This window comes from Hyla sarda, chromosome 1 (genome assembly GCF_029499605.1).
Source record: "Hyla sarda isolate aHylSar1 chromosome 1, aHylSar1.hap1, whole genome shotgun sequence".
NCBI classification, from domain to species: Eukaryota; Metazoa; Chordata; class Amphibia; order Anura; family Hylidae; genus Hyla; species Hyla sarda.
In genome coordinates this window covers 84,791,339-84,815,625 of record NC_079189.1, presented here as the reverse complement: position 1 = coordinate 84,815,625, position 24,287 = coordinate 84,791,339, and the positions used below count along the sequence as shown (strand labels likewise).

Sequence of the window (24,287 nt, the reverse complement as noted above, 5' to 3'; positions counted from 1 at the left end):
ACTTTCTCCTGTACATCTGTGCCACAAAAATCTGCAGAATACAGTATCAAGCAAGTGAATGCAACTTAACAAATCTTCACATGCTGTGGAAATTTTTCACATGAAAATTGACCTGCGATGTTGATTCATCTTTCCTCAGCAAGTCAATTTCTGTTTTATATTGTTTCTGGATTTGTTGTAATTGTTATTGAAAAATCTAAATCCACAAGTATTGTATAATCTGCAACTGTGAAGTTCAAAACTGTTGTTGGTTTCTTATTCTTCAATAAAATCCACACAGCTCTATGTAGATTCTTGGTCATCTTAAAGGGGTATTCAAGGAAAAAACTTTTTTATATATATCAACTGGCTCCAGAAAGTTAAACAGATTTGTAAATTACTTCTATTAAAAAATATTAATCCTTTCAGTTCTTATGAGCTTCTGAAGTTAGGGTTGTTCTTTTCTGTCTAAGTAATCTCTGATGATATGTGTCTCAGGAACCGCCCAGTTTAGAAGCAAATTCCCATAGCAAACCTCTTCTGACACGTGTCTCGGTGGTTCCCGAGACACGTGTCATCAGAGATTACTTAGACAGAAAAGAACAACCTAAACTTCAGAAGCTCATAAGTACTGAAAGGATTAAGATTTTTTAATAGAAGTAATTTACAAATCTGTTTAACTTTTTGGAGCCAGTTGATATATATATATATATATAAAAAAAGTTTTTCCCTGGATAACCCCTTTAAGAATTCCTTGTCAGCAAATTAACCCTAATGTTTCCTAAGTGAGCTTGTCACAGGAAATATCAGTTTTGATGCTGGACATCTTCAAGGCAGAAAAGCATTGCTTCCACGTACTTATGATACACCGTTCTTTTTCCATCTTTTTCCCCCCTAATATAAATGAACTGTATATTAGGGAACAGTATTGGTACTGTCTGGTGTTCCTATATTGCAAGTTGAATGTTGCCCTTGGCTTCAGATGAAGGTAGCAGCACTCTAGAAATTTGGAGCTATTTATTTGACAGTACTGCCCTAAAAATCTATTGCGGAGCATTAAATGTTAGATGTTAAATGATAATGTTGTATCTCTAGGCTCCTGTAGACTGCTTTCACACTATAAAATTCATCCGTTTTAAAGATCCATTTAATGTTCCATTATGAAAACCCTCAAAATTGGCCGTTACAAAATCCCATACGGCTGTTACAAAATCCCATTATAATCTATGGGATTTTTACATTATCCGTTTTAACCTGTCATAGCCCGTTGTTAATAATGGACGTTATTTTGTGACGGGAGAAATAGTGCATGCACTATTTCTTCCGTTCTTTCTCCTGTCACAAAATAACGTCAGTTATTAATAACGGGCTATGACGGATTAAAACGGATAATGTAAAAATCCCATAGACTATAATGGGATTTTGTAGCGGCTGCATGGGATTTTGCAACGGCCGATTTTAAGGGTTTTCATAATGGAACATTAAATGGATCTTTAAAACGGATTCATTTTATAGTGTGAAAGGAGCCTAAGAGCTTTTCCACCAAAAAACGAATAATGGCCTATACACAGGATCATCAGTAGTTGATTGGTGAGATTCCAAACACCGGCACCCCTGCTGGTCGGCAAAGCTGCAATGCCAGAAAAAAGCAACGTATGGGAGTCGTAAGGCTTGGCTCAATACATTGTTTGTAGTGGTGGTGCTGCCATTGACTTCAATAGTAGCTATTCTGCAGTAGCCAAAGCTTCAGGCTCCCATACATTGTTTATTTTCAGAGGCACAGCCATGCTGATCAGCTGGTAAAGAGGGGTGCTGGTGTCTGCACCCCACCAATTACCTACTGGTGATCCTCTGTATAGGTTGCCAATAGTTTTAATAAACATTAAAGTAGTATTTCAGCATAAACCATTTATCACCTTTCAAAAGACAATGGGGGATATTTATCAACGGATTTATGTGTTTTTTTTCACGTAACTTTGACGCAGTGTCTTTTTGCACCAAAGTTTTGCGCATCTTCTCCACTGTCATTTTTACAACTTTCTCAAAATCACACGGTCCTGTGTGTGATTTTAACTTTAGTTAGTCAGTAATTCATCATTTGGCGCAAATCCCGTTTTTTTGGCGCAAAAATTGTGAACATGAAAAAAACAATTACCAATGCCAGAAAATGTAAAGGCGTCAAAATACATAAAACATTTTTGTTTGTGAAAGCAGCGACGCCTCCGGGGCTGCTCAATACTATCCTGCGACGTAGTTGTCTCTGAGGGACCTTCACCCTCTGTTGAGCCAGCATTGGACATGGCCACACAGGTTCAGGAAAGGTAAGCACTACAGCAGTGGTCTCCAACCTGCGGACCTCCAGATGTTGCAAAACTACAACTCCCAGCATGCCCGGACAGCCAACGGCTGTCTGAGCATGCTGGGAATTGTAGTTTTGCAACATCTGGAGGTCCACAGGTTGAAGACCACTGCACTAAAGTAAAAAAAAAAAAAAAAAATAAAAATAAAATCCATTTCACATGGTGGCTATAAACCCCACAAAAGAAAATAACTCACGTCGCTTGCTGATATACTGCAGGAGGGACTCCGAAATGGCTGCTCTACAGGGTAAAATACGCTGTCCTCTGTGGTGGTAAGTTCTGTGTAAAAGGCGCTGTGAACAGCTGATTTCAACATTTGAGCCAAAATTACTAACAACTTGCACCAAATGATACATTTGGTGCATGTCCACGGAAACCAAAGTGAAAAAAAAAGGGTAAAAAGAAACTGTCAACAGCCAAAATTGATAAATACCCCCCTATGTTGTTAGATTGTTGGTGGTTTAATCACTAGGACCTGTTAGTTGATACATAGTTTAGGCTGGAATACCTCTTTTATGTATGCACCGAATATAAGTAAAATTCCACCTCTTGTACCTGAAGTAACCTTTCTTGCTCCTGCTGCCACCGCTCTTGTCGTCTCCGCTCTTCTTCTGGGTCCCAAGCACAAAATCGACTCGGGGAATTAAGAAGGGGCTGAAAGACCTATCAAAGAACATAAATCATCTATTTTTTCTGAAGCTTTGGCTTTAAAACAAGACAGGGTGGTATCATTTACAAAGCTTTTTTCTTTTCTTTTTTATTCTGTTTATTAAAAGTGCAATAAAACAAGTATATGCACATATTTTACTTCTTCAAGCCAGATGAGGATACAATATACCTATAAGCATTGTCGAATAATTTATATATAAAATAATCAACTAGAACAGTTGAGTCTAAATACACTGTATTACTTATCTTGCACTAACCATGGGATACAGCCTGTATTGTAGATTTTAAGGCAAGACAAGACGCTCCTATTATGCTTTTAACTTCTTTTACTGAACTCAAATACTGTATGTATTAGAGAAAAAAAACTTTACATTTAAAGTGCAGTCAAACATAATATCCAGGATGCAACTTAGTATGCTGCACTAACACAATAACCAATCAGCTGTCGCCCAGGTAACTTCCTTCTTCTTTGTTGCTCAGCAGTGTGCTAGGATAAGAATAATATTGCTCGCTATAAAAAAAATTCTTATAAAAAGTTTTAATCATTTTCTATTTATTAAAATTATTTTTATTCTCAATAATGTATTAATTGTATATCTATTCATGCCGATATGACTAATTTATATATATTTTATTTTTATAATATTCTATTTATTTCCCATACATTTTTATTTTCATTGTCCCATTATTTTCATTCCTCTTAAATCTCATATAATCCCTTTTGTTCCATATATTCTTGCAATTTTCTCCATATTATACATTTTTTCTTTTTTATCCTTATCGTGAAAAAATTCACCTTACCTTTCATATTCATCTTATTATAGTCACCCGGCTTATCCCCGCATCCTCCGATCTCCCCGACATCTTCTATCTTCTGTTCTGTCACTTGCTTTCATCACCTGTCTTCTCTTTTATTCTGCTGCATCACAGCCGCCATCTTCTCTCTCTGAGAGCTTGTCCTTGATCCCTGACAGTGAGGTGATCTCCTGTCAGGTGTCGGCGGGCTTCTGACATTCGCCTCAGAGTGTCAGAGCCAGCCGGACGCGCTACAGTATTACTGCAGTATCCTTATTACTGTTGCTCACGAATATTCGCAATGCAAATATTCGTAGCGAATATAGCATATTCGCGAATTAGCGAATATTTAAAATATCGCGAATAATATTCGCGATTACAAATATTCGTTTTTTCCCAAACTTGTTTAAACACAGATCACATTATAGTAATTGCATTGCTGGTATGATTAGAGACCATGCGGTGAGAATCTAAGGCGATTAGTTTGTGCATGCGAATATTCATATTGCGAATATTCGTATTGCGAATATTCGCAAATATTTTCCACGCCCTTCTTATGCCTCTGAGCCAAAGATAGTTCTGCAACCACAGTTGTCAGAGGTTAGCAACCTCCCTAGCAACCAATGGAAACTTGCTGGCACGACCAGTATATAAGATCACTCCCAGCAGTATTTGCTTGCAGATTCACATGGTGGTTTTGAGAGTGGAGGGCTTCTGTCATTTTTCCAGCCTTTAAGCTTTGAGCTTTGTGCTTCATAGTACTACCTTAGACCCAACTGCTTTTTTCAAAGCAAAAGACCCAACTGCTTTTTTCAAAACACATTTGGGAAACACTGCGTGATCTTATATCATGACTACATTAAAAGTTATGATTCATAACTTTTAATCTAGTCTAAAATGCAGTTAAATATAATAAACAGTGGTGAAAATACTTACGCAAATCAGAACTCTCTCCTCACTTTCGCTGAAATTACTTCCCACCATCTTCCCTTCGCTTAGCTTATTCGCGATCGCGATCTCACTGGCAAGCATCCAGGAAGCGATCTCTGTTATCGCATGATGTAATAGCGCGCATGCGCGCGAGCGACGTAATTTTCGCAATCAGTTATTTTCGCAATTGCCGAAAATTCGCAATGTTTAAAAATCAACTAGAATATAACGAATATTCGAAATTCACGAATATTCGTCCATATATTCACTAAATATCGCGAATTCGAATATGGCCTATGCCGCTCAACACTAATCCTTATATGTATTGTCTTTTCAGTAAAAAATGTCTTCCCCATTTCATTTCTTATCCTGTTCTGCCATGTGGGTTTTGCTTATAATTGTCACCATTATTTCAAAAAAAGGTTTTCTATACATAATTTATTTAATATATTATTTATTTATTCATTATTTATTAATCTAATTATTTAATTAATCTAATTATTTAATTAATTACTCATATTTACATCTACCATCTATTTATTTATATACATATCTCCCTAGACATATATATATATATATATATATGTATATATTTATTATTTACCTTAATTAATTTTTTACACAGTATATATATATATATATATCTATATATATATATATATATGTATGTTTTTTCCTCCTACTATATATCACCATTTGTTTTTTTTTCCTACCATGTCTGTTTCCCAGCACCACCTCCAATCTATGGTGGACGATTCTGTAGCTAGATTGGTCCACTCTGCAGTGCAGTTTGCAGTGTCTGTTCTGCAAGAGTCAATTACAAAATCATTCACTATGGCATTGCAATGCACTAATCCTCAAGATACTGGGGCTTTACCCCCCTTTACCTCATCAGACCAGTAGCGTCTCCTAAAGAATCTATCTCTGACCTCGCCAAGGGACTTAAAGGTCAGGCAAGGCTAAATGTAAAAAAACGTCACACATCTGACGGCCCTTACTCCTCTAAGGTTACAAAAAACCCTTCAGGAGTCCGTCAAGCTTCTGCCAAACCTCAAAAAATGTACTCATCCTACTAGTGATTCTAACCCACCATATGTCTCACCCTCAGCCCGTGAGGAAATCCAGACTATAAGGGCTCGGCAATCCGCCTTTCAGGCAAAACCTGACTCCTACAGAGACTCTTCCTCTGATGAATCCTTGGATTCAGAAATTGAGGACGTAGAGGATATATTATACGTCTCTGAGGAAAGTGGTGATGACCACGATGACCCTGTGATACAGGAAGACACTATTATGGGTGATCACTTTTTCGACCCCTCTGTAACCCCTTAAGGACGGAGGGTTTTTCAGTTTTTGCACTTTTGTTTTTTCCTCCTTACCTTTTAAAAATCATAACCCTTTCAATTTTCCACCAAAAAATCCATATTATGGCTTATTTTTTGCGTCACCAATTCTACTTTGCATTAGTCATTTTACCCAAAAATTCACGGCAAAAAGGAAAAAAAATCATTGTGCAGCAAAATCGAAGAAAAAACGCAATTTTTTAGCTTTTGGGGGCTTCCATTTTTACGCAGTGCATATTTCGGTAAAAATGACACCTTATTATTGTGTAGGTCCATATGGTTAAAATGGTACCCTACTTATATAGGTTTAATTTTGTCGTACTTCTGGAAAAAATCATAACTACTTGCAGGAAAATTTATACGTTTAAAAATTTCCTCTTCTGACCCCTATAACTTTTTTATTTTTCCACATACAGGGCTAATTTTTTGCGCCGTGATCTGAAGTTTTTATCGGTACCATTTTTGTTTTGATCAGACTTTTTGATAACTTTTTATAAATTTTTTAATGGTATAAAAAGTTACCAAAAATATGCTTTTTTTGGCTTTGGAAATTTTTACATGTACGCCATTGACCGTGTGGTTTAACCCCTTAAGGACTCAGGGTTTTTCCGTTTTTGCACTTTCGTTTTTTCCTCCTTACCTTCTAAAAATCATAACCCTTTCAATTTTCCACCTAAAAATCCATATTATGGCTTATTTTTTGCGTCACCAATTCTACTTTCCAGTGACAGTCATTTTACCCAAAAATTCACGGCGAAACGGAAAAAAAATAATTGTGCGACAAAATCGAAGAAAAAAACGCCATTTTGTAAATTTTGGGGGCTTCCGTTTCTACGCAGTGCATATTTCGGTAAAAATGACACCTTATCATTATTCTGTAGGTCCATACGGTTAAAATGATACCCTACTTATATAGGTATGATTTTGTCGCACTTCTGGAAAAAATCATAACTACATGCAGGAAAATTTATACGTTTAAAAATGTCCTCTTCTGACCCCTATAACTTTTTTTTATTTTTCCACGTACAGGGCAGTATGAGGGCTCGTTTTTTGCGCCGTGATCTGAAGTTTTTAACGCTATGATTTTTGTTTTGATTGGACTTTTTGATCACTTTTTATTCATTTTTTAATGGTATAAAAAGTGACCAAAATACGCTTTTTTTGGACTTTGGAACTTTTTACGTGTACACCATTGACTGTGCGGTTTAATTAATGATATATTTTTATAGTTCGGACATTTACGCACGCGGTGATACCACATGTTTTTTTTTTTTTTATTTACACTGTTTTTTTTTTTTTTTATGGGAAAAGGGGGGTGATTGAAACTTTTATTAGGGAAGGGATTAAATGACCTTTATTAACACTTTTTTTTACCAAAGGGACCTATAACACTGCACACACTGATCTCCTATGCTGATCACTGGCATGTATTAACACGCCTGTGATCAGTGTTATCGGCGCTTGACTGCTCCTGCCTGGATCTCAGGCACGGAGCAGTCATTCGTCGATCGGACACCGAGGAGGCAGGTAAGGGCCCTCCCAGTGTCCTGTAAGCTGTTCGGGACACCGTGATTTCACCGCGGCGGTCCCGAACAGCCCGACTGACTAGCCGGGATACTTTCACTTTCGCCGGGTTAATACCACACATTGCCGCGGGAGACGGCGCAGGACGTATATTTACGTTAAGGGGTTAATTAACTATATATTTTTATAGTTCAGACATTTACATACGCGGCGATACCACATGTTTATTTTTATTTACACTGTTTTATTTTTTTATGGGAAAAGTGGGGTGATTCAAACTTTTATTAGGGAAAAGGGTAAATGACCTTTATTAACACTTTTTTTTTCTTTTTTTTTTGCAGTGTTAAAGCTCCCATAGGGACCTATAACACTGCACACACTGCTCTTTTACACAGATCACTGGCGTGTATTAACACGCCTGTGATCAGTGTTATCGGCGCTTGACTGCTCCTGCCTGGATCTCATGCATGGAGCAGTCATTCACCGATCGGACACTGAGGAGACAGGTAAGGGTAAGGTCCCTCCCGGTGTCCTGTAAGCTGTTCGGGACGCCGAAATTTCACCGCGGCTGTCCCGAACAGCCCGACTGAGCAGTCGGGATACTTTCACTTCAGACGCGGCGGTCAGCTTTGATCGCCTCGTCTGAAGGGTTAATACAGGTGATGTCCTGTATTAGCCGCGTGTCCCGGCCATTGATAGCCCCTGGGACCGACCCGATATGACCCCGCGGCATATCGAGGGAGCCGGCGGAGGACGTAAATATACGTCCTTCGTCGTTAAGGGGTTAATCTGCCATCCCCACTCTGGTGAATGGCTTCCTGATCCTAAAGTGCCAGAATATCTAACCATATTAATAAAATTTTAGATAGGGCTTCACGGAACAAACTAAAAGCTGAATGCCATCATCTTTCTCTGCCTCATAACTCGGCAGCTACGCCTGAACAAGACCCTCTTCTGACAACATTTTTATTTAAGATGGGTAAAAACCCCAAAAAGGGAGTCGATAGAAGCTTCAAAGCTTGCCAGGACAAGCTTTTGGACTTACTGGGACCCCTCACCAAAATTCTAGATCTAGCCGAAGAGGCTACTAATACCAACAAAGCAGTTGACACTGAAACCCTTAGGGGTTGGGCTCAAAGAGCTGTTTGCCTCTTCGGCAATGCCAACTCGGCAATTTCTACCCAGCGGAAATGCTCTATATTAATGATGATAGACCCCCAATTAACTAACCTCGCCTCTATTGAACCTCCCAATCCTACCAAAGGCATGTTATTTGGGGACAAATTAATTAGAGAAATGAATCAGTAAGTAGGCCTCTTCCTTGAGCAAGGCCAAAATTTACATGAAAAAAGTATTTTTTCCACAAAAATTTTGAGAATGCCGGAAAAGGACGGAGCCACTTTTCCGGCCGAACCTCCCAATTCAGACCACAGTTTAGAGGCTCCTATACTCCACCACAACCCCAATTTGCAGGACCTCCTCTGTTCCCCCACCTTTCTTCCCATACAAAGGCAGGCCGTGGCTCACTTGAGGGCAGAGAGGATATCCTTGCTCCAGACCACCTGCAGGTAAGTCCAACCTTGTATTCTTCCCTAGATATTCCATTGGGCGGAAGACTCCTACATTTTTCCCAAAATTGGGGTATGATTACATCTGACTCATGGATTTTAAACACTGTCCTGGGTTACCAAATAGAATTTGTTACCTCTCCCATCCAATTCTATCCCCCTCATCCTATTCAATTTTCCCTATCAGACAAGAATCTCATAGACCAAGAAGTAAAAGACCTTCTTTCAAAGAAGGCAATTATCCCTGTACCTATGCAATCAACAGGATTCCTGAGCAATCTTTTCTTGGTCAAAAAGAAAGTTGGAGGTCACAGACCTGTAATCAACTTAAGAATCCTCAACAATTAGTAGTTTATCGCCACTTCAAAATGGAAGGCATACATCTTCTAAGGGACATTTTATTAAAAGACCATTGGTTATTCAAAATAGACTTAAAAGATGCTTATCTTACGGTCCCGATTCATCCTTCATCCCAAAGCTTCCTCCAATTTCTTTGGAAAAATCAACAATGGCAATTCACTTGCCCCCCATTCGGTCTCTCTTCAGCCCCTTGGTGCTTCACAAAACTTCTGAAGCCAGTAATTGCTTCCCTCCGAAGTTGCGGGGTTCGCCTTATAATCTACCTCAACGACATTCTTCTTATGGCACATTCAAAAGATCTTCTTTTGCTTCACATGGATTGGACTTTATCCCTCCTGACTTACCTGGGTTTTTTCATCAATTTCAAAAAATTAGTTCCCATCCCGTCTCAAGAACTGGATTTCTGGGCTTTAAGATCAATACTAAATTGACCACTCTGAGCCGTCCTCCCAGGAAATTGAAAACCATTCGGAAGGAAATTTGTCAAATTCTCCACAAAGATCTGATCTCTCTGAGAACAATAGGTCGAATTGTGGGTCTTCTTGCAGCCTCCATTCAGGCCATTTTTTCTGCTCCTCTTCACTACAGAGCTCTCCAACGATTGAAGATCCACCATTTAAGAGAGGGTCTTTGTTATTCAGATGAGATTTGTCTCTCTTCCGAAGCCAAAGAGGAACTTCTTTGGGGGCTTTCTCACATAGAGTCTTGGAATGGAAAAACAATATTTCATCCGAATCCAGATATCATTATACAATCAGACGCGAGTCTCATCGGCTGGGGTGCTCATTGTGGTCCCCTTTCTACCGGAGGGAAATAGTCTCCTACAGAATCCCTTCTTCACATAAATTGCGCAGAACTTTTAGCGTGATTTTTCGCCTTAAAGAGTTTTGCAAAAAAATTCCTCCCATTGTTGTATCCTCCTTCGCATGGACAACATATCCGCTGTCCAATACATCAATCATTTGGGAGGTACGACTTCCAAAATTCTTACAGATTTTGTCAAGGATTTCTGTCTTTTTTGTCTGGACAGGAAAATTGTCCTGAAGGCAGAATACCTCCCAGGAATTTCCAACTCTATAGCGGTTTGTTACTCCCGCTACCTGACGGATGCCAGCGATTGGAAACTCCATCCTCCAATTTTTCAAATGATCAATACATTATGGGGCCCTCTTCATATTGACCTATTCGCTTCCCGTCTCAACACTCAACTTCCTCATTTCTTCAGTTGGCGTCCAGATCCAGAGGCTTTGGATGCAGACGCCTTCCTTCAGTTCTGGCCTCAGAAGATACTTTACACCTTTCCCCTTTTCAACCTCATTCCTCGGGTGCTCTTCCAAACCTCAACTCAGAAAGCCACAATGGTTCTAATTACCCCTTTTTGGCCAGCCCAGTCATGGTTTCCTCAAATCTTACATCTTCTCATAGATTTTCCACAAATTCTTCCATCCTTCACGAATGTTCTTCTGGACCCTCAGGGGAATTGTCAACCTTTAATTCTATCCGATCAATTACCCCTGGTCGCTTGGTTGATCTCAGGTCAACAAGACCTGACCTCAAATCTTCTCAATCGACTAAAGACATCCTTTCCGATGCCTGGGCCCCGGGTACCAGATCCGCTTGCCTATCGGCCTGGAGACTTTGGATTCTTTGGTGCGATCAACGGGATTTGGATCCCTTACGAACATCTATCTCTCACATCTTAAATTTCCTTTCAGCATCCTATGATGCTGGTAAAGCCTATAGGACTATTAACCTTTATCGTTCTGCAATTTCTTCCAAACATTTCCCTATACACTCTATTCCCATCGGCAAACATCCTTTAATCTGTCAATTACTTAAATGCATTCGTTTCCGACATCCTCTTCTACTTAAATACACTTCCCCTTGGGATGTTAATATCATTTTAAATATGTTCACTTCTTGGGATGATAATGATTTATTATCTCTAAAACTTCTCTCCTTTAAACTCACAGGTCTTCTCTGTCTTATTTCAGTTAAACAAGTTTCTGATGACAGATCTCTTGATATATCACACAGACAATTTACTCCTCAGGGAGTTCTCTTCTCTATCTTCCGTCGTACCAAAACAAATCTACATTCATTCTTTTATCCCTCTTTTCTACATCACAATAAACTGTGTGTGGTTCGTTGCCTTCGTTCTTATGAATCCAGAACTGAATCCCTTAGATCCGTCTTCTTCCCACCTACTCATTTCTTTCAGCCAACCTCATGCTCCCTTCTCTTCACCCGCACTCGCTAGATGGGTTAGACAAACCATGGATATAGCTGGATTTAATGTCTCCAAATTTGGCGCTCATTCTACCAGAGGAGCTGTTTTTACCAAACTATTCCAATCAGGTGCTTCTCTCTCTGATTTATTGAAAGCTGCCAATTGGTCTTCTGATTCTACTTTTAAAACCTTTTATTTTAAACCTGAATCCCATGTCTCTAGGATTCTACTATGATTTATGTTTATATATGCCTAGCATTAAACTAGCATAATAGGAGCATCTTGTCTTGCCTTAAAATTGGAAATTTTCCTATCCTTGGTGACAGAAAATTTGGATTTCATTAAAGACAAGACGAAAGTATTATCCCCCCCCCCCCCTTTTAGACCCATCCCTCTAATACTTCTATTTTTTCTTTATTCCAACAGCTCAACAATGATGTCTCTATCTGAATCATATTATTGGTCCATTTCTAGTTGGATTTTATGGAAAGTCATTTTTCTCCACTCTTCCCTGAAGTTTCTCCACTCCTATGAATTCTTTGTTCAAGTTTTATATGAGATATTCTCATCTAACAGTTCACCGCAAAGAATAAAGAAGTTACCTGGGCGACAGTTACCTATATAAGCTGTGAACTGTGAACTGACTGGTTATTGAGTTAGTGCAGCATACTAGGTTGCATCCTGGATATTATGTTTGACTGCACTTTATTTGTAAAGTTTTTTCTTTAATGCATACAGTACTTATTTGCTGCTGAGTTCAGTAAAAGAAGTTAAAGCCATAATACTAGCATCTTGTCCTTAATAAAATCCAAAATTTCCATCACCAAGGATAGGAAAATTTCCAATTGTGATTGCATTCACAGTTTTGCTGATGGTTATAGAAAACAGTCGATAGGCAGATATGCTCCAGCTATATTTTACCTCATAATATTATTGTACAATGTCTGGGGTAAAGTCTGTACTTCTTAGGCTATGTTCATATGGCAAAATATTTGTGGAATGTATGCCCTGCAAACAGCAGGTACTGGCAGGACATGCCAGTACTAGGAATGCTTGGAAATGTGACATCTCCATAGACAGCAATGCATTTCCAAATGGATTCTGACAAAAAAAATTAAATGTGAATTATTTTGGCAGAGGTCAGAATTGGGATTTCCTCAGCAGATGTTTTCGCCCCGTACACTGTGTAGCAGAATCCCATTGAGAGCAATGGGAGACTGATGCACTGGAATTTCTGAGCAATTTTTTTCTGCCAGATTCCACTCGGAAATTCTGATTTGTTAATATGGACCTAAAATGAAAATTGTCACAGCAAAAAATACAGGGAAATTTCAGCTCTAAAGCCTACAAAATTGAGAATGAAGCTTTGTCCTAATATTAACTCTTGCTCTTTCTCTAGATAAGTAATATAATCCAGAGTAACTCAACATGCTATGTAGACCATGAAAGGATACGATTATTTAGGTTCCTTCCCTTTGGTGTACATGAGTCACTTTAGTTTCTGGTCCATTAAACCTGTTGTTACCTGAATAGTTGTACACTTTGGTGCTCACATTACATTTTCTAGTGCAGTTTAAAATACAAAAGCTGAACTGGTTGCTTAGGGCAATAAGCTTAAATTTGATTAAAGGGGTTATCCACTGATTTTTTTTATTTTTGCCTGGGTTGACCACAATAAAAATAATAAACTTTAAATGGGCACTCTCATTAAAACTAATTTTTGCTTTTGCACTCCTTATGGTAAATAAAAAATCTTTCTAATGTACTTTGTTTAAAGAAAATGAAGTTTTCTATGTTTTATTTGTGTTTGAAAGCTGCCACTGGGTGTCTCCTTACTTGTCCTGAGCACATTTCCCCCTATCTCTTGCACAGACTTTGGACTCCTGCTGGCCTGGCAGAAGTCCAAAATCAGGAAATGCAGTCTGGAGTGCAGCTTTAGCCAATCACAGCTCCTTTCACACACTGAACTGCTCTGGGCTGTGTGTAGCAGAGTGAGGGAGGAAGTTCTCTCCTGTATGGCTTCAAATGATGTCACGCCTGCTGTCTTCTGCTTGTGAGCTTAGATTTACTTTGGACTTGAAAAAGGGAGGAATCCTGAAAGCTTCTCTACAAAATTCTGTTAGTCCAATAAAAAAAGGTACTACAAAATACTGAAACATTTTTTGATTTGTATCTATATATATATATATATTTATTTATTTTTTCCCCATCTTGGCTGTCTATCTGCATATCTTACTAAATAGTCAGGGGGGCAGGAACTTTATTTAAAAAAGGGATGTGAATGTTAGGTTCAGGAGGGTGTGAAGATGTGGTTAATTAGACTTGGGGGTATGAATAAGAGGATTAGGGGAAAAAATAATCAGGTTTAGGCGGGGTCAAGATGAGATTTAAATGGTTAATATCAGTCTGAAGGAGCATGAATCAGGCTTGGATGTGTGAATATGAAGGTGAGGAGACATAAATCAGGCTCAAGGAGTCAAAATGGGGCTGAGGGTGTGCGAGATTCGCATCTCCTCAGCCTCATATTCACACCTCCCTGAACATGTTTCACAGTCCTTTAGACTCATATTCACACCCTCTGAACCAGAATCAGTCCCCATGTTCACATTTTCTGAACCTGAATTATTTCCCCCACAACTCTTTTTTTAAATATAGTTTCCACCTATCTTACTATTCAGGAAAAGTGCAGATTGATTTCCTTATACTGAGCACAGGTCCTTTAGCACCATCAAGTTATGCTTTGTGACAAATTATTTAAATGTTGTGCTCCCAAGTTCTCCCCCAAATAATTTTATTTATTATTATATTATGTGTATTAGTAATAACCATAGACTTGTAATGTTCTGTCAATTTCCTAGATAATTCTATGCAGTCCTAAGCAGATATACCCATTTCTGGGAAAGCTAGGTGACCATAGCAGCTAATATATATATGCCACAAAAAAAAGACTACATTTTAATAAAACATAAAAAGAGGATAACTGTAGATGTGCAAGTTTTTTTTTTATCTAGGGGAAATGCTCTAAAAAAGACACACCTCGAAATGTGCTTACAGCCTGCTCACAGAAGTGACACATATGACATACAAGCAGGTGTAAAATGTCTACTCCGCAGTTAGAGACACTACAGCAGAAAGAACACATTGGAAGTTAGGCTCCCATAAACATTACACTGAAGTAAGCGGATTAGAACAAGCGCTGAAGTAGAAAGAGCTGCTGACAGATCAGTCATACACAGCCTAATAAAGCAGATAGTGTGTGACGTTACTGCTTATTGTCTTAGCTTGGTAGACTGTGAAATATTTTGCCGCTTCTCCAGTTTTGCAAAATAAAAGTTTGAGCACTCCGACAACACAAACACGCCAAGTAAAATTACTTACTGCTGAGGTCCCACTGACATCCAGCTCTCCTGTCAAACAGAAGCGAACAAAACAACTTTATTCTTTTAACTCTTGCATAAAAAAGGTTATTAACAATGTGCATGTACTCTGGTATGGAGTATTTATCAGGGAGTGATGCCTAACCATGGCTACATCACCCCTGTTTTGTGGTATGAGAGTGGAATGACAAACCTTACTCAAACTATATTATGACATTAGTTTGTACATTAAAATGTGGTGGGGACACAATAATCATTTGTGATATACAGCTGCAGCAGCTCTGCCAATACCAATACATATCTAAAAATGCAAAAATATACAATAGTTAATGTCATTATAAGGCAGAGATGTCAAACTTGTGGCTTGCCAGCTGTTGCAAAACTACAACTCCGAGTATGCTCTGAAAGCTCACAACTGTCAGGACATACAGGGAGTTGTAGTTTTGTAACACCTGGAAAGCCGCTGGTTGGGAATCAATGTTATACAGGCATGTTGAAACTAGCAGGATCATGTCTGCAGATAATGTAAGCTAACAACCCATCTCTGTGATCACCTTAAAGGGGTACTCCGCTGCTCAGCGTTTGGAACAAACTGTTCCGAACGCTGGAGCCGGCGCAAGGAGCTCGTGACATCATAGCCCCCTTGATGCAAGTCTATGGGAGGGGGCGTGGCGAATGTCACGCCCCCTCCGATAGACTTGCATTGAGGGGGCTGTGACGTCACGAGCTCCTGGCGCTGGCTCCAGCATTCGGTACATGCTTTACCAACCCAAGAGTTTACCAACCCAATGCTGGCAGGAGGAATGACTATTAGCTGTGTATTTGCTGTTGCTTATTTTCCTACCCATTGAATTCAATGGATTGCAAAATACGCAGCTTATTTTGCTACCCATTGACTTCAATGGGTAGGAAAATACACAGCAGAAAAATATGGTGTGATCCTACCCTTACTGTACATTTTAGTTTATGGCCTTGATGGATGTTTGCACGGGGTCTGTCAAGTATAGCTTGCCAATACAAGTACCGAACATCATCCTTAACATTTTGGCACATGATTCCATTTCAAGCCATGTTCCTTGTCAAGCAAGGCACAAAACATACCTAAAATGCATGATAAATGAAATGCAAGACATGTATGCCTTTTTTTTATTTGCAACAAATTAAGTATATTTTGTTTAATTTGTCTTTATTCAAAAAAATGTATAACCAGTGATAAGCCTGCATGAATTGCATGTGTTTGTAAGTCTGTATAGTTTTACACCCTTGTCGTGAAGATTACCGGGAAAGGATATAAGTACCTGTGGGTTAGACCACTGATGTCCCATATTGTTCCAGAGTGCCCCTGAAATCATCTACCAGAGATAGCACAGGCATTATTATCTAGTGGCTGCTCTGTTCTCTCTTTCTGGTAATAGAGCCAAGAAAAGCAGGGAGTGATGCCTCTGAGGCCCAGCCACATGTGGTCTCCATATGAAACCCCCCCATAGGTAGTCATGTTGATCACCACTGGATTACACTGGTTTAGGTATTAGGACACAAGAGGTTCACTGTTCTCTAGATAAAGAAATGCAGTTATTTTTCATATTTTGAGAGGTGTAAAGTTGGCCATACCCATTGATAATTGTTGGCCACAAGAGCTTTTGACTAACAATTGATGAATACTGATTCCTCAGACACGTTTAGCGGAGCTAATCTTTCTGAAAACAATTGTATTGGACAACAAAAATCAAAACTGTCTGTTCTATTTTTCCTGTAACTTCAGATGATCAACCAGTGAATATCTTACATCTATCGGACTGTGGAAAACTTAAATGAAATATGGGTTGCTTTAAAGTTACTGTACATAACTTTCAGTCTTATAGGATAAAAAATCAACTGGTGCCACAAAGTTAAACAGATTTGTATATTACTTCTATTTAAAAATCTAAACCCTTCTAGTACTTATCAGCTGCTGTATGCTCCAGAGGAAGTTGTGTAGTGCTTTTCTGTCCGTCCACAGTGCTCTCTGCTGACACCTCTGTCTGTGTCAGGAACTGCCCAGAGCAGGAGCAAATCCCCATAGCAAACCTCTCCTGCTCTGGACAGTTCCTGACATGGACAGAGCTGGCAGCAGAGAGCACAGACTGGAAAAAAAACACACAACTTTCTCTGGAGCATACAACAGCTGATAAGTACTGGAAAGGTTAAGATTTTTAAACAGAAGTAATTCACAAAAAAAAATATTTTCCACCAGAGTACCCCTTTAAATGAGGCCAAAATAATTATAAGCAAATCAATAGATACAACAGGTGGTCAAGATAAGTTTAACAACAGACTACATGAGTCTTTTTCCATGCTATAAGTGATTGAAAAAAATCGCAGGGATGGTAAAAACTTGGAAATATATTTTAAAGTGAGAGCTCCACAGACACAGCCCAGAAAAGCACCACCCAGGACAATGTGCGGAAACCTCAACATTTTTGAACTTACTAGTTACCTGACATCACCAAACATTCTGGATCTTAACGTTAACGCAGATATTTTTAGGAGATTTGAAAGTGCAATGGTTGGAAAAATGTATATAAAAAAGAATAAAATAGTAACTCTACATTATGGAACAAGAGGCAAGATGCTAATATGTAGACTAATTTACAATAATGTAAGTATCTTTTCTTCAAATGATCCAGAATTTCAACAGTCAACTCAAGGAAGGCTACGTATTGTATATCAATAGAAGGCCAAGTAGCATCATTGTTGCAGCAGGATCACATAATGTGACGATATCATGAATACATATACATAGTAAGGTCCCAAAATATACTTTAGTAAACACTATACAATTATCCTTCTGTTCCAACTTAATCTTCTATTCACTTACCACTAAAATATCCCTAATTTCCGGAGAGAACCACTTGCAATGATCAAAAATATGAAGAGAAACAAACAGATACAACCATATATCTTCTAAAGAGTCATTTTGATACCCGCACAGTCACTAGTATAAAATGTCTTAATTTAGCATAGGTGGAAGCAGTAGTCTAAACAGAATCTACAAGTGTTTAGAAGAATTTTAAAGAGTTTTCCCAGGAAATAAAAACATAAAAACACTTGGCAGCCTTCTTATCCATGAACTATGTCTGGTGCTGCAGCTGAGCTCTGTTATAAATAAGTAACGGGGAGATAAAGGTTACACTGGAAGGCCCAATGAGTTTTGTGCCTTTTCTAATAAATAGGGCTCGTGCATAGGACTCGCTGGGTATCACACTGGAGCTGAAGATTTTGCAGCCCTGAAACTAGGTACACTTTACAGTGGTTGTCCCAAGATCAAAACTTATCACGAATTCACAGAATAATGTAGGATTACAGGGGTTCCTCCTCTGGGACCCCTACCAATCATGAGAAGGGGGTCCTATGTACTTGGCTATTAGTTCATGCACATGCTCGATCATCTTTCAATTCAATAAGGGGCACCAGACCAAAATTCTCATGATTGATGGGAGGGCAGAGATGGGACCCCATGTGATCTGATACTTATGACCTGTCCTGACGATAGGTGATAAGTGTTGATATTGGGACATCTCCTTTCAGCAGAGGAGAGGTATGGTGTTGTTTTTAAGCAAAAGCGTCCATGTTTTTCTAATCTTATAACTTTGATGGAAGGGCAGGGAACCTAATGAGAAAAGAGGCAGGGTTCAGAGATTTACAATGCACTTCTTAAAAAAAAGTGTGAATGAAAATACATTTTTCTTTTTCCTACCTACATTTAGAATCATGCCTTTAAGTAGCCATACACATAAGAAAGCTGTTAGCTGAAGGAACGGCTATCTGTCCCAATCTCCCCATAGACTTAGCCGAGCACGCTGTATGTGTATGCATATGTGTTCTGACTACAGAAGGGAGAATCATTTCCTGCCATACTCCACTGGAAGAACCCAAGAACCAAGCAAACGAATAGGCAGTTGAAATTCAATATGGCTAATGTTCCTTTCCCCCCAACATCATCGATTGGCGAGAATCAAGAGGCCCTAAAGACACTTTAGATGGTTGGCCAGTCTAATTAAAAGTCAGCAGGTAAGGCCAATACACATCAACTGTATATTGTGGGAAAGGAACATGACCATGTATGTAATGAATTAACTTAGATATATAGTGGCTTGCACCATACTGAGAAAACTAACCACTATTGTCTAATTCTGGCAGAAGCTTACATCACTGGTTGGTTGAATCTGTATATTGCTCCTATTCAGGTCATCTAGTACAGTATACAGATAATAACTTTAGAAGGGGATATATACACTGAGTTTTTGAATATTGCTCATTTTATACCAGCTCATAAGCAATACTTTAGAGGTTTATAGTGCCTTACATATTATTTACCAAAAGATAAAAATAATGTGCGGGCTATGTAATTCTGTCTACTACTGCATGGGACATGGTAAAATTAATACTGCACAATCCAATAAGAAAAAAGATATTAATTCAGTCTTCGTCTAGTTCTCAAAAATAATTTTCAATTCAAGTATTTACATTGTTGTCACTTTAGCAACTTCTTAACCATGGCAGCTAGTCCATGGCTATAACAGATGTTTCTCGCTATCTAAAATAGTTCTGGACATATGGGTATCTTCAGGATACTTATTGGAGATTCACACTGGGGCATCATTGTAAATGTGCTTTTATTTAGTGGAATAAACAATACTACATTGCATAGTAGGTAAATTCATTTATGTACAAAAAAAATATAAGAAATGGCTTAAAACACTGACGAACAATGTCTGCTAAAACACTGCAACCCCGATCCTATTCCAGTCCATGTGGGTGAATGGTGTGTCATGCCATCAGGGGGAGGCGCTATATGTACGCACCATGCTTCTCTTTCTGTAGTGCATCTATGTCATCTTCAGCCTTTCTCTTGTCCTGACACAGGGCAGTATCATTTTGTTCCTTAATAGAGGATTTCAAAGACTGAAAAACAAAAAAACTTCAATTAAACCCAGAACTAAATCCATATGTAAATCCATCCTATGACTTTACACAAACAGAAAATGGGCACTGTCAGATACAAAAACGTTTAACCTTTCATATATCCCTATAAGAAAATTTTATTTTCCCTTTTATAGAAATCATAGCTTATAAAATCATGGTTTTGTCCAAGCTGAAGCACGGGAATGGACAAAGTCCAGTAAGTTAGGGTGGGCTAGTACTCCTCTGTGCTCTCTCCTGTCTGATAGTACTCCTCTGTGCTCTCTCCTGTCTGATAGTACTCCTCTGTGCTCTCTCCTGTCTGATAGTACTCCTCTGTGCTCTCTCCTGTCTGATAGGACTCCTCTGTGCTCTCTCCTTTCTGATAGGACTCCTCTGTGCTCTCTCCTGATCGTACTCCTCTGTGCTCTCTCCTGTCTTATAGTACTCCTCTGTGCTCTCTCCTGTTCTATCAGACAGCACAGAGGAGTGCTAGCCCATCCTCACTTACTGGACATTGTCCATGCCTGTGCTTCAGCTTGGACAAAGCAATGATTTCTATAAAAAGGAAATAAAATGTTCTTATGAAGTATATTAGAAAGGTTAATGTTTTGCCAAGATGTACAACATATAAAAAGTTGTTTTACTCTGATAGTGCCCATTTAACCCCTTAAGGACATAGCATTTTTCCATTCTTACACTTTCGTTTTTTCCTCCTTATTAAAAATCATAACCCTTTCAATTTTGCACCTAAAAATCCATATGATGGCTTACTTTTTTGTGCCACCAAATCTACTTTATAATGACATCAGTCATTTTACCCAAAAATCTACGGTGAAACCAAAAAAAATAAATCATTGTGCGACAAAATTAAAGGAAAAACACAATTTTGTAACTTATGGGGGCTTCCGTTTCTACGCAGTACATGTTATCTTTATTCTGTATGTCCATATGATTAACCCCTTAAGGACCAGTCCCATTTTGGCCTAAAGGACCAGACCAATTTTATTTTTGCATTTTCATTTTTTCCTCCTCGCCTTCTAAATTATAACTCTTTTATATTTCCATCCACAGACCTATATGAGGGCTTGTTTTTTGCATCACCAATTGTACTTTGAAATTACATCACTTATTTTACCATAAAATCTACTGCGCAACCAAAGAAATATTATTTATGTGGGAAAGTTGAAAAGAAAACACGCAATTTAGCAAATTTTAGAAGGTTTTGTTTTAACGCTGTACCCTTTCCAGTAAAAATGACATGTTTTCTTTATTCTGTGGGTCAACATGATTAAAATAATACCCATGTTATATGCTTTTCTATAATTGTACCGCTTAAAAAATCCTGTTTAACAAAATTAGTATGTTTGAAATTGCCCTATTTTGACCACCTATAACTTTCTAATTTTTCCGTATATGGGGCGGTATGAGGGCTCATTTTTTACGCCATGATCTGTAGTTTTTATCAGTACTACTTTTGCTTAGGTTTTACTATTTATACATTTTTATAACGTTTTTTTGGGAATAAAATGCGACATAAAAGCAGCAATTTTTTTTAACGCTTTTTTTGGGGTAAAATGGGAAAAACGGAAGTTTTACTTTTTTATTGGGGGAGGGGGTTTTTCAAATTTTTTTACTTTTTTATTTTTATTTATAGCAATCATTTGATTGCTAATACTCTTCAGTGCTATGTATAGGACATAGCACTGATCAGTATTAACGGTGATCTTCTGCTCTGGTCTGCTCGATCTCAGACCAGAGCAGAAGACCCCGGGAGAAAGCCGGAGCCAGGTGAGGGGGCCTCCGGCTGCCATGCTGGATGATCGGATCCCCGCGGTAGCGCTGCGGGCGATCCGATCATCCATTCAAAGTACCGCACTGCCGCAGATGCCTTGATCTGTACTGATCACGGCATCTGAGGGGTTACTGGCAGACATCCGTGCGATTGCGGATGGTCCCTGGCTGCCGATGGCAGCTGGGACCTGCCGGAAGCCCCGCACAGGTGCTCGCGATCATGGTGGCGTGTAAATGTACGTCATGGTGCGTTAAGTACCACGGCACCATGACGTACATTTATGTCCGTTGTCGTTAAGGGGTTAAAATGATACCCTACTTATATAGGTTTGATTTTGTCTTACTTCTGAAAAAAAAATCATAACTACATGCATGAAAATGAATATGTTTACAATTGTCATATTCTGACCCCTATAACCTTTTTATTTTTCTATGTATGGGGCGGTATGAGGGCTTAATTTTTGCGTCATGATCTGGAAACTATATATTTTTATAGTTCAGACATTTACGCATTCGGCGATACCACGTTTATTTTTATTTACACAGTTTTATTTGTAAAAATGGAAAAAGGGGGGTGATTCAAACTTTTATTAGGGAAGGGGTTAAATCATCTTTATTGACTTTTTTTCACTTTTTTTTTGCAATGTTATAGCCCCCAATGCATTGTCATTGCATAGCATTGATCATTGTTGACTGCTTCTGCCTGGATTTCAGGCACGGAGCAGTCATTTGGCGATGGGATGCAGAGGAGGCAGGTAGGGGACCCTCCTCGTGCATCCTAGCTGATTGGGACACCGCGGTGGTCCCAATCAGCCTGACTGAGCTGCCAGGAAGCGTTCACTTTCACTTTAGACGTGGCAATCAACTTTGATCATCATGTCTTAAGAGTAAATACCAGACATCTGCTTAAACAGGTCCTGGCTGCTGATAGTAGCCGGGACCATGCTTGTATGATGCTAGATCAGCTCCTGAGCTCGCTTCTATTAGGGATCACAATCAGATTCTTAAAGATAAAGCAAGCTCAGCTCCTGAGCTCGCGTTTTGTAGCAAGGAATTAAAGTGTTTATCTAGAATTAGAAAAACATTCTAGAGCCACTCATTTTATAGAAAGTGGGTTGTGAGCTGCCCTGCCTTTCGGAGCTCCGCTCGCAGCGTCCGGAAGTTCATTACTCCAAACGCTGTGTGCGGGCTTCCGTGTTCGCGGCCTCCCCCTCGTGATGTCACGCCCGGCCCCTCAACGAAAGTCTATGGGAAGGGGCACGACATCACGAGGGGCTGGGCGTGACGTCACGAGCGGGCGGCCACGAACACGGAAGCCCGCACACAGCGTTCGGAGTAATGAACTTCCGGACGCTGTGAGCGAAGCTCCGAAAGGCCGGGGAGCGCACAACCCCTTTAAGAGCAGATTATGTGGCATGCGGTGTGCCTTGTGCCACTACGGTAGCTGCAACTAAACCCATAATTTCCTTGAATATTGTCTTTGTTTACTATGTTGTGTTTTTGCTTAAAATAAATGCAAGCATTGTTTTGCCAAAGTACGAGTAAGGATTATTTCTGACAGAAAGAATAACCACATTTCAAACACCCATACAAGAGAAGTGTCATGCAAATTAAGGAAGGTAAGTTAGGCGAGGTCTCCCTCTCCAAAATTAAGCCGGGAGTGATGCTATGCAGGAAAAAAACTGAAGGGCACGTGGCACTTTACCAGCACCTAACATTCTTAGGTTCTGCCAGTTTTACTTCCACCGAACAAAAAACTAATGACATATCCTAATGGTTAGCCACCAATTGATAAGAAAGACGGCCCTGCAGCTGTGGACCCCAAAATCTGATTTATAGTATTAAATTTGACATTTTATACAGTAGTAAGATCTTCTAAAATACTGATTGAGCTTTGAGGGTTCAAAACTACTGACAGATTCCATTTAAAAGCTTATTTTAAAAACTTTTACCTTGCAAAGATGTTTTGTTGTCAACAAGTAGCATATTTGAAATGTTGGGACCTGTACAGGATTACACCTCAAACAAAAGAACAATCTCTCTGCACCCAATATGACTATAAGTTGTAAGAGACAAATTTTTGCTCAAACTAAGGAACAAAACAGAGGGTGACTACAAAAAGCATCTCTCACTTTCTGTAATATAAAGCATAAATCTGACTAAGCTCATTAAAAAGGAAAATATTATAAAAATATGTATTACCCAATGCATAACCAGTGATTTAGAGTCCTCTTTTTGTTCTTCTTCCAGATCCTTTCCATTTACTGTGGGTTCAGTTGTAGTGACTGATAGTGTGGTCATGATGGGTTCTTCTTTGCTTAGTATAAGAGACTGTGTGGAATCTGAGAAAAAAAAAATCACAAAAAATTAACACCATACTTAATAAAGACCATTTCTATATAGGGGTTGTAGAAATA

At 39.0% G+C, this 24,287-nt stretch overlaps 1 protein-coding gene across 1 annotated transcript in view; it reads right to left on the bottom strand.

The window, feature by feature from the left end:
• Positions 1 to 24,287, bottom strand: part of LIMCH1 (LIM and calponin homology domains 1) — a 357,736-nt gene that overhangs the window by 39,683 nt on the left and 293,766 nt on the right. The window contains exons 22-25 of the mRNA XM_056557079.1: positions 24,073 to 24,212; positions 19,980 to 20,079; positions 15,137 to 15,165; positions 2,895 to 3,002 (exon numbers count right to left, since the gene is read on the bottom strand). Of these exons, the coding sequence (XP_056413054.1) occupies positions 2,895 to 3,002; positions 15,137 to 15,165; positions 19,980 to 20,079; positions 24,073 to 24,212 (377 nt within the window). The remainder of the gene's footprint in view (positions 1 to 2,894; positions 3,003 to 15,136; positions 15,166 to 19,979; positions 20,080 to 24,072; positions 24,213 to 24,287) is intronic.